General features: G+C 44.4%; 1 protein-coding gene across 1 annotated transcript in view; it reads left to right on the top strand.

Moving 5' to 3' along the window:
• TBX19 (T-box 19) overlaps positions 1-10,997 on the top strand; it is a 45,571-nt gene extending 34,574 nt beyond the window's left edge. The window contains exons 4-9 of the mRNA XM_019548839.1: positions 864-998; positions 1,875-1,936; positions 2,894-2,955; positions 6,241-6,429; positions 8,056-8,191; positions 9,945-10,997. Of these exons, the coding sequence (XP_019404384.1) occupies positions 864-998; positions 1,875-1,936; positions 2,894-2,955; positions 6,241-6,429; positions 8,056-8,191; positions 9,945-10,182 (822 nt within the window). The 3' untranslated portion in view covers positions 10,183-10,997. The remainder of the gene's footprint in view (positions 1-863; positions 999-1,874; positions 1,937-2,893; positions 2,956-6,240; positions 6,430-8,055; positions 8,192-9,944) is intronic.
• Positions 10,998-11,610: the final 613 nt, after the last annotated feature.

The following is an 11,610-nucleotide window of genomic DNA, read 5'->3' as shown; positions in this document are numbered from 1 at the left end:
TGCCCAGAAACTACAACAGTTCGCCAAAAGTTCATACCCCAAGGCCACAGTCAATTGAATTCCAGCTTCTGTAATCAGCATGAGAAAGGCTAAGGCGGGACCGGGGGAGAAAGGAGCCTTGGGCAGTATTTCTTTCTTATCAGGTGCAAGATGCAAGCTGCGCATTTCTAACACCCTTTTGAAATGGCTTTGTGTCGTACTGGCATCCATGCCCTCAGTATGCAACTGACTGTGAGGCAGCCATGACACTTGTCGTGATGCAAGTGCCACAGATCGAGACTAGAACAGCATACACGCATGGGTTTTTTGTTGCATGACAAAAAGGCTCTCCAGCTCTTCTTGATGGTGCATCACCGAGGCCCAAGCTAGATGTTATTTTTTGTAGTGCTACAAATTTACTACAAAGAAATAAAGAGATATGAGCAGCCACATGTTAAAAACCCTCTGGATGAAGTACAATAAATGTATGCTCTCCAGCCAGGGGCAATAGGGAGTTGCTTCCCCAGGACTTTAAAGGTTGTACAGACAACTCCAGGACTGTAGATCCACTCCCAAGTTGCAGATTGCTCACATCATGGAAAATGAGAGAGCTGGCAGGCAGCCTCAGGCAAGAGATGCCTGCAAGATGCCCGGGCTGTGGTAGTCGGGGACTCAGTCAGCCCCTGTCACCACTGTGGCTGCCCTATCCTTGTTGCTGTCTGGTGACACTGGGGACAGGGCTATGTGCAAATTTTCTTGGGTGGCAAGGCCTAACCGGGAGTTTCTGCTCCCCCCTCCTGGTCCCCAAATTCTATGACAAATGTAACATCTACCAGGGGCCTGAGTTATCTGGGACAGTCTGTCTATATTTTTGTTTCTTGCAGATAATGCTGAATTCCCTTCATAAATATGAACCTCAGGTTCACATTGTTCGTGTGGGAGGCCCACACAGGATGGTGATGAATTGCTCCTTTCCTGAGACCCAGTTCATAGCTGTGACGGCTTACCAAAATGAAGAGGTAGGTGGGTACAGGGGTATATGATTTACTCATTAATGCTGACTTAAAGCTGAAGACCTGTCACATCAGCACACACCAGTGGTCAGAATAGTATAGAAGCCCAACTCTGTCAGTTCAGTGCATCCCAATAGACCACCTTGTCTAATACCCTGTCTTCGTCCTGAAACAGAATACACTATTGGTCCATCCCTTCCATATCTAAGTGTAGTACAAAGGCAGGTGACTAGTCAATCTTCTACTTAATTCTGGATAGAAATAGTCCCTTAATCCTTGTATCCCACCCCCTTATCATGCTGAAACATCTGTCCGTAGTCTATCTTGTCAGTATGCACCTGTATGTGCTGCTAGCATGCATCTCAGCGCAGGATATTTCAGTGAAAACTGCAATCCATCTACCCTTGTTATATTTTATGCTGTTGAAGAATGTTGCATTATGTTGTATGAAAATTGTTTTCTTGACCCCAAATTATAATTACCATAGGTTCTGTCTGCCCTAAAGCACACTAATTGCTGTCCTGTGTCTTAGCTAGTGTCACTATAGATATTTGTATTTGTGGGCAATTCAGCAGATTCAGTGGAGCTTTGAGGAAATTTGTCATACTGAATCATTTCTTTGGTCCTTCTGATCTTTTTTTCCTGCCTCTGGCAGTGACCAACATACAGTGCTTCAGAGAAGGATACAGGTCCCATACAACGCACCTAGTAAAGTGTGTGTGTGCACACGCATGTGTGGAATGTGGGCATGTACATGTGTGCATATGTGGCTAACTGAGAGGTCCATTTAGCTTACTCTGGAAGATGTTTTGTTAAATCCTTATTAAAGCTAGTGTCACTAACATTGTTTGCTTCTTTTTTTTTTTTTTTAATGAACTCAAGATAACAGCTCTCAAAATCAAGTATAATCCCTTTGCTAAAGCCTTCCTGGATGCCAAAGAAAGGTGAGTTCAACAGTTCAGCCTAATGAAAACTGCTGCTATTTTGATTAAAATTATAACGTACTTACAGGTTAAGAGGCAAATCCTAGTTGTTACCACAATCTGGCCCTAACCAGATGAATGCACTGTATTCCTTTTGTGCTACACTGGCGCCTGTGCTGGGGGTTGCCTACCTCTGCTCTAACTGCAATGACACTGCACTGTGTTTATTATATCTGTATGGAAAACATGACCCATTCATTCAAACCGGCCACAGTGGAGAAAATTACATAAGAGGCATGAGAGAGACACGGACTGTATGAGAAAAGTAGGGCCTTTAAATTGTTATCTGTTGTTGAGCTCGAGTGATAATAGTGTGGGCATCCACACTGTGAAACACCTCTCCAGCCAGCCATACAAAACAACTGGCTGCATTGTGACTTAAACTGCTAGGTTCTCACTGCTCTTACTAGCTCAAGCCTCAGCAACACATGAGATTCAACCCACCTCCCCATCATCATCCAACATGCCAGCTAACTTGTTCTAGGACTTTCTGTGTGTGGATGGAAATTGGGTAAGGGGCCAAACTTGAGTTAAAGCTTGAATTAATAACATAATGGAAACAAGCTCCAAGCCAAGAGAACCAGTCCTTTTGTTCAAGCAAGAAAGATCTGTGTGTTTTAATTTTTAGGGTTCAGTTCCTGAAGATGACTAAGCCAGGGAAAATGTTACAAGTAGAATAAAACAAGAGCTGCTATCTGTTAGGTTGTGCTGTACAGAACCATCTATTGCTGACTATTGAAGAGCTCAAGACTGTGGAATTTCTTTGCTTTCATCTTCATTTTTAGGGTTTTTTTTATATAACTTAAAAATAATCAGCTTTCAATTTCCATTTTTTATTTAACTTTCCCTTCTCCACTTCCCTCCCCCATTTTTTCTTTTAAATATGGCATCAAGTAATCACTCACTATTCTCTTGCAGAAACCATTCCAAGGATGCCCCGGAAACAGTCTCTGAAGGTCAACATATGACATATTCTCACTGTAAGATTTCTCAACAGCGTCTCTGTAGTGGAAATTGGATGTATTATGTACTGTATTTCATGCTGTATAGGTTGATGCAGTGTATAAGTAGACCCCATTTTTTTTCTGTTCCAAAAAGTTAAGTCAACTTATATACCAGATCTATGAAATTCCTAACTTTCTGGATCAGAAATATGGGGTTGACTTATAGCAACCCCTGTATGCCCACACTGTGGGCTGGGCACCCAGGGGGTGGATATGTGCTGCAGGGCTGCTCTCAGGCCAGGGCCAGGCCAGGCCAGGGCCAGGCTTGGCGCTTAGCTGGTGTGGCCCCATCCCCTACAAGCAGCACAGCCTGGGCTATGCCAGCTGAGCACTGAGCCTGGCATTGCTTGCAGGGGATGGGGCCATGCCAGCTAAGTGCCAAGCCTGGCCCTGCCTGCTGTGAGCAGTGCTGCTGAGAGTTGAGCCTAGCACCGTTCCTTGCACGGAGAACCAGGCTTGGCCCTCAGCTGGCGCAGATGGGCTTGGTGCTTGTCTGGCATGACCCAGGCAGCACCACTTGCACAGGATGGGGCCATGCCAGCTGAGTCCCTCCCTGTTCCCATCCCCTGCGAGTGGTGCTGGGCTCAGTGCTTGGCTGATGCACTCCCATCCCCTGCAAGCAATGCTGCCTGGGCTGTGCCAGCCAAGCACCGACCCTGGCGCTGCTTGCAGGAGATGGCAATATGGTGTATAAGGTGGGGTTGAATTTTAAGAGTTAAAAACTGGGCTTCCAAACTTGACTTATACACCTTGAAATATGATAATACAATAGGCACTGGGACACATGATTATTAGAATGGATCAGACTGGTGGTCCACCTAATGTAGAATCCTGTTGTTGAAAGGGAATTGGTGGCTTATAGAAATGCCCTGGTAGCAGGAAAGTAGTTGGGTAATTTAGTCATAGGGATATTTTCTTTATTGTCCATTATTTAGCGTAGTGATTCTCATCCAGGGTGTTGCGGGACCCTGAGGTGCCTTGAGGTCTGGAACAGAGAGCTAGAAGCCTCCTGTTACTTTAAGAGAAAGCAGCCGGCCAAGATAGCTGTGTGAGGCTGCGGGGCAGGAGCTCAGGCTGGTTCTTAGTTAAAAGGGGAAACTCCTATGTGTGGCTGGGGAGCTGCCTGACAGGAAGAGGGGGCAGGGCTTCGAGGTATATAAGCCAAGGACCTGAGCCAGAGCAGCAGGCAGTCTGGCCCTGCAGGCCAGGGAGAGGAGCTCCTGAGCAAGATGGCTACAGGAAGGGACTGACCATCATCCAGGCTGTCCCTGAGGTGCAGATACACAGCTAAAGGGGACTTAGCCTAGGAGGGAGTTACTGACCCAGAAGGGGAGAGATTTTTTTTGTTACACAGCCTGTGGGTTTGCATTTTGTTCTGACTGAGAACTAGAGAGCTACATAGTGGCTGGAGGGGAGGACAGGAGGCCACACAGGGGTGCCTGGGAATTACTCCAGATTTTCAGCCTTACTGGGGGCAGACTCCAGCTGAGAGGGTCAGGGCCTGAGCCCCAAGCAAAGTGAGATGGGCCAAGGGCCAGACAAGGATGAGACTCGGAGGAAGTAGGCTTAGGCTGGCAGTTGCAAGAGTAACCAGAGGACTAAAGCCAAAAGGGCTGAAGCCCATATGAGAGCTGGTGTATGAATGAAGAATAACTTCTGTAAGACACGGCTGTAGGGGTGAGCAGAGGCCATGAATAGCCCGTAAGGTGAGAGGTGCCTGGGGTCACTAGTGAGGCTGTGAGGGTCAAAGCTGTGTGTCCCTGGGAGCAAGGTGGAGCCAGACTAACTCACTTGGGGACTTTGGGGCAGCCTCCCTTTTACAACAGAAAAATAATTCCATCAAGTTGTGGCAAGCAAGAGGAAACAGGGAGGGTACCCTAGGGAGCCGAGTTGGGGAGGAGCCATGTGGGCACCAGGGGATGTCACTGGCTCCCCTGGGGCATGGTCCTGTTACAAAGTCCTTGCAGGGGTGCTGTGAGATGCCCCACAATGTAAGATGCATTAACTCTAAGATTCTGTTGTGCAGTCCTGGAGGTCAAATTTCATTTGTTGCCTTCTTGATTTTTGCTTATAACCCACAATCTATAGCTTATGTAGGACTTGTCTACATTGGATCAGTGGCAGGTATCATGAGGGACAGGACTGAGTAGCTTGTTCCTCCCACTCATGCTCCATCCACCAAAGTTGTTGATATGCCCCAGAGGTGGAGGTTCACCTATGAAGCTGCTCAGATCTTATCTATAGCACCTGCTTTTGCAACCTCAACCTCTGGTGGGTCTGAGAGCAGGAGCTGGGGATGAGTTTGGAGGACCTCCCGCTCTGGAGAATGTCTTGAGTGAGCAGGACAGGTTGTCTTGTGCTCCCTGGGACTATACGTTGCCCTGTGAAAGACAAGCCCAGCGGGTACAACATAAGCTTTTGAACTAAACAGCATGAAAATTCACCCAATTAGCGAGTTTATTTTGAACCTTTCTTAAACTTGACTGGACAGTCTGTACATGAAGTGCAAGATTAATAGCCAAGATATTTGCCCTGTAAAGTTGGCAGGCCTGACTAGGAGTTGGCACATTGCTGTTGTCTTTTGGATGAGATGGTAAGCTGTTGACCGTGACTCCATGGTGTTGTTATAGACCCAGGGCACTTTTCATGGGAGCAAGGACTTTGCCTTTGTGTACTGGCCTAATTACTCTTTCATTTAATTACAATTTCATTTTTCTAAATCTGTCCATAGTGTCAAATGGATACAAGTGTTCTTCTTCACTTCTTGCTGTCATCATTGTGTAGTGTCACTCTGAACCAAAAAGTCTGCCACCTCCCACCTTGGTAGTAGACAACTTCATTTGTGGGTCTGAATTGATTCTTCTCTATAATTCCTAAAGGCTTGGAGAAGTCATTAAGCTAGTGGCATTTGTATCTAGGGTCTAAAATTTCTTTTATTTTCTCGCCCCATAATTTATTTATTTTGCCACAAAACAAGCTATAGGCAAAGGCCAAAAGTAGTTCCCTTCAGAACTTCCTTATGCTGCTATAGTGTATCATCTGATTTCCAAACCGGCTTGGGCTGAATGGGAGCAAAATGTCTCAGTGACATACCCAGGCTCAGCTGGAGGCAGTATAGACATGTCCCTAGTGCATGGAGTCCTTGGAATCTGGCTGGCACATTAGAGGCAGGGAGTCTGGTTACTTTCCCTATTCTTAATGTATTGTTTATATCTTTTCAGACCAAATTGATAGTTGTCTTTTTCTCTTCTGCTCTCCAAGTGGGTGGCTGGTTGATTTCCAATCCAGACACTGTGTGTGCATCAGGAAGCTCTAATTATCAGTATGCTGGGCCTTTGTCTCTGCCTGTGCCACATTCCCACCATGGCTGTGAGCGGTACACAACACTTCGAGGGCATCGGGCCACTCCATATCCTGCTTCATACATGCAGAGAAACCACTCTCCAACAGGTATGGCTTCTCAATGCACAGGGAGTGTGGTCATGCAGCCTGAGTAATGTATTTTCAATTTGGAAAAACAAACCGAGAAAGAACCGAAGTCCTGAGAGCACATCGTGAGCGCCTCCTTTGTAACAGCTTGCCCTGAAGTCTGAGAATAAAATGCTTGATAAATTCTCCACACAAAGAACATGTTTAGAAAGTTCAAGGTACAGCACGTAAAAAAAAAAAAAAAAAAAAAAGTTTAATGCGTAGATATACCACAGTGGTTATTAAATGGTGACGAATGAAAAAGAGAAAAATAGAGTGAATGCTTTAATTTAAATTGCATAGCTTTATTGTATAAAAATGCCCAGAGCCTTTCCAGACCTTCCTTTCACTCTAAAGAAAGAAGCGATTTTGCTCCCAAGTTGAAAGCAGTATCAGGGGGTGATGAGAATTGATTTGGGTTGTCTTGTCAATATGCCTCTGGCATCTGGGCTGAAATTTCTCAGCAGAATTCCAGAACCTGGATCTTTCATGATGGAAAGAACATGGCTAGAAACACAATGAGGCACAAAGTAATTTTATCTCACTGTCTAATAATAGTTTAATGAGGCATTGTAATATTCAAGCCTTGCTTTGTATGGAAGCCTGTGATGACATACAAAATAATATTAGCCAGACCTTTGTGATAGGTTGGAAGATGAGCATTTTATGTCTATCAAGCCTTTTCCTCCTATGGATTATGTCTGGCACTTCAACAGCAGCTTGCTTCTCTTCTACAGGTCTAAGTCATTCAGAAATTTTTGTCTTCCCAACACCCCAGTGAAGAGATACTGGCTGTGTAAGGTCTACCATACTGCCGTGTCAGTTTACCTCTGGATATGAGAGTACAAGCTCTGCTGTGACCCTGTCAGGCATGATAAGGCTGCCAATTCATATCAATTACAGTTTCTCCCAGGTGGACTCCTGTTCACAGGGAACTGCTAACAACTTTTGTTCATCACCAACTTAAGCCTGATTTGAACTGAGGACATAAAGATGAAAGGGTCTATGTCCCACTCCGAGCTGCTCAGAATTCACAATTTCCATTTTGCAGAACATTCTGAAACTTTGAAATACTGGTTTTGTTCTGAATTGGAACAAGACAAGTTTGTCTGTTGTCCCATTACATATACAATTTTGATCCACATAAACGTTCCATTTTGATATTGAGTTCAGATTTTGAGTTTGTTTTATGTCCCATACTTTATAACCTCCTTCACATATAAAATATAACAGTTGGAGAGAAAAAGTCATTTTGAAATAAAAATGTAACCTTTTCTGAATTTTTTCAAAATGGGATGGTCATTCCTGCAAAACATTCACATTTTGGGAAACTGCATTTTTCTAGTAGGAAAAAACATGTTAATACATTTTTGACCAGCTCTTGTCTTTACTATTCCTTTGTCATCGAGATTGGCAAAAGCTGCTTCGTGGGAGGGGGAAGAAAGAAGGAGGCAGTACAGCTAATGTGGTCTGATTTGTGTAGTTAATGTCCTTTAAGCCTGTGAGGAAGAATCTCTGCTCCCTGAGTCCTGCCCACATTTTAATTTGTTTGTTGCCTTAAGATGGTCTTCCTGCTGTACCTAAACCTTTTTGTTTTCCCCCGCAAAGTGAACCTGATGGAAAACCCAAGCAATAATCTCCAGGTGTTCCCAGGACATGACAGCTGGACTTCTTTTCCATCCACTCCACATGCCAACTTGTTTTCAGTACCACACACCAAGGGAGCAACTAACCCTGGTCCTGGGTAAGGTTACAGTTAAATTATTGATCTTAGGGGAGAGGACGATCTCACAGTTTATTTCCCCCCTCTTAGGGAGGCAGTGAGACTTGTAGGGATGAGCAGGGGGTCAGGACATTCTGACTAATCCCAGCTCTGCCATGTGTTCAGGACATGGCCTTGTGAAAATTATTTGCATTCAGCTTCCCCTTCAGTAAAATGGGGCTGAGTTCAGCAGTTAGTCCTTTGCATTTGTAGAGCATTGCACAAAGGTTATATCAGGGATGTCAAACTCATCAGGCCCAAAGCATCAGATGAGTGGTGCAGGACCAGTCCTTCAGCCAGATAAAAGGTCTGGGACTGGTCCCATTGCCAGATCAGGCCCAGGACCCACCCCCACATGCCAGATCCAACATACACAGTACCTGCTTCAAGGCTGCAGGTTGGATGATTTGGCTTTGCAGGCTGGATCCAGCCCACAGGCTGTATGTTTGACACTCCTGGACTATATAAATGCTGGCATACATAATTCCCACCCTTTAGCTAATGTAAGATTGTTCCCTGAAATCTGTTCTTCAGTCTAAAGTGTCTTAAGTATTGGGAATCAAACAATAGTTTCCATTTTGCACTGATTTCTGCCTGCCTTTTGAAGTTGTAGCCCCTATGTACAGTGTTACTTCTAATATTGCACGTAAACTGTCTGGGCCACTGCATGGTACTGAACTCTTTCTATTCAGTAATATGTTTGGAGTGTTAAATGGCTCTTGATTTTGTTTACTTCATTGTAAATGGTGTGTACATATGGTAGGAGCCTCTCTCTCTCTCTCTCTCTCTCTCTCTCTCTCTCTCTCTCAGGTGGGACAGACATTGGATTCTTTTTCTAGCAGAGGGAAGGAGTTTGATCTAGTGGTTAGAGCAGGACACTAGATATCAGGATTGCTTCTGGTTTTGCCACTGATTTCCTGTTTGCTTCAGCAAAATCACTTAGGCCCACATTTTTATAAGCACACACTGATTTAGGGTTCCTTATTTCCTGCGTCCCTAACCTGGAAAACCAGGTTTTAAGATTTTAAGATGGGCACCTGATTTGAAGACATGCTGAATGCCTTTATCTCCTGCTGAAATGAACAGTAACCATAGATTTCTCAAATCAGCCAAAGCTGATTTCTCAAGCTTCCGAAGTTAGGTGCCACTTAAATATTTGGTTTTAATCATTCTGTTTCGTTATCCTCTCGTATACAATGGCAACACTACTTCCCGTGCAGGGACATTGTGAAATCTCATTAATTCTACATTGTGAAAGTATTAGTATTAGAGCAGGGTGATGTTTTTTGACAGTTGGATGAAATTGATTTCTTTTTTTCAATTTTGCAATTAACGGAGAATATTTTGATAAACTATTCCTGTTGGTTTTGATCACCCAGAGAGATGATAGACATTTTTTTCAAAATTTAGAAACCCCAAACTTATCAAATTCCAAAAGTATTTTCCTGTCTGTCTCCCTTTCCCCATATCCCAACTAGGTGTAGCTGTTGCTACTGGATCTTTAAATAGGAATTGTCAAACCAGATCACACCAATGACTTGTGCATATCTAGTTTGATATTCTGTCTTGGACAGTAGTCATTTACTGGCTGATGTAGCACTTGACTTTACAATATGATGCCATATGAGGCAGGGCAGGGAGTGGGGAAGGGGAAATGGAGATGGCAATGCTATGATCTCTTTTGAAAAAAATGAGTGTATTCTATTCTGTCATGGTTTACACTGTTTCTTTCCAGCCCCTATCCATGTCTGTGGACAGTCAGCAACAGTGCCATGAATGTCGCCAACTCGGGGACTGAAGCAAACAGCAGCTCTGCAAGTGTGTTCCTGAGAGGCAATGTCCCCTTGCCTAGTACATCTTCCTCTGCCCCAGTTCCTCTGCAGGGCACAGTTCCCAGCAACACGGAGATACTAGGGGAGACCCCTCTAGCCAGACTTGCTGATCCTACCTGGACATCCTCGCATTCTTTTTAAGAGATGGGCTGCTCTCTAGGGGTGCTAGGCAGGACCTGAACAGGACTGGAAGATGCAGCAAAGGACAAAGACAATGCATAGGAGTACTATGTAGGGGACAAAGCAGAAGAACACATGCACACAAGGAACAGATTTCAGCTGCAACCCAGTTTCCATCAAGTACCCAGAGTGACAATGGAAGAGTTGAGAGGTGTCATGCGGGGGTGGGGAAGCTGTCTTGTTGCTGTGCCATTCAGTGCCCCAGCGAACAATGACCAAATCACATCTTTAGAGTCAGCTCCAAGTTGCATGTAATTGTTCAGAGATATGGTATCTAATGGAGCAGAAATGGCAGCTTGGTACCTAGATATGATTTCAAAGGAACATTTGTTATACCTAAGGCTGGTCACAGAGAGTTATTAGGGACCTTGCAGAGATTAGAAAGCATGGTATCATCACACTATTCTGGTGCAAGGACTTAAGGGCAAGACTGCCCAGATATGCCTTGGAGTACTTTTAATATTTGAAACATGTTCTTGAAACTCAATTCTGTGTTGGAGGGAATGATGTTCTGCCTCCTTGTATTCTGTTCCTTCTGTTTCATTTGCATGTGGTATCCCTTTCCCCCCTCCCTTCCTTCAGTTCTTGTGCAGGCTTTGTATGCTGTAAGAATAGCAACATACTCTCTGGCTGAGAAGGTGGCTGCATTTCAGCAGTGGGTCCTATGTAGAATTGGTAAAATGATATGAGGTGTTTTTTTTGGATGAAAGGCTGTAAGTGTGATCCATGATATTTCTTATTTTTGAGGGGTAAGATGGTTATAAGAGATATTGAGCTTGTATTTCCTCTTTGTTTCAGGTAAAGAGTAAAAATAAAATATGAATTAATGGTTGACTTTGTTTCAATGCCTTGCCCATATAATGCCTCTTTCCTTACCTTAACTGGGAAAATATAAAATAATTCAGTCAGTGGCATGGATGAGATGGTTCAGGCAGGGGATTAGACTAGATGACCTCCTGAGGTCCCTCCCAGCCCTTCTTTCCTATGACTCTAAACCCCAACAAAGCTGAAACTATCACAGGCAGGAACATAGTATTTCTGGCTCTGCTAGTGTAAGAACATGGCAAGTCATTTCACCTCCCTGTGCCTCTCCCCTCCCACTTTTTGTCTTTCCTGTCTACTTATATTGTAACTTCCTCATGGCAGGAGATGGTTTATGGTGTGCGTGGACTGTGCCTAGCACAAAAGGGCTCGGATCCCACTGGAGAGGTCAAGCCTCTAGTAAAATGCAAATTGAAGCAGCTTTCTTTTTGAGACACTCTCCTCTTTCTCCTCCTCACCCTCACACCTCCATCAAGCTCCTTCCTTCCCCAAAGCCTACTTAAATCTTTGCTTTGCAGGGATGCCAGCCACTTATGTAGATAAGGAATGCCACAATTCACAATGGGC

This window comes from Crocodylus porosus, unplaced genomic scaffold, assembly GCF_001723895.1.
Source record: "Crocodylus porosus isolate Cpor-Errol unplaced genomic scaffold, CroPor_comp1, whole genome shotgun sequence".
NCBI lineage: Eukaryota > Metazoa > Chordata > Crocodylia > Crocodylidae > Crocodylus > Crocodylus porosus.
Note: the sequence above shows the minus strand (reverse complement) of the source record. Positions and strands in the feature narration are given on the sequence as shown.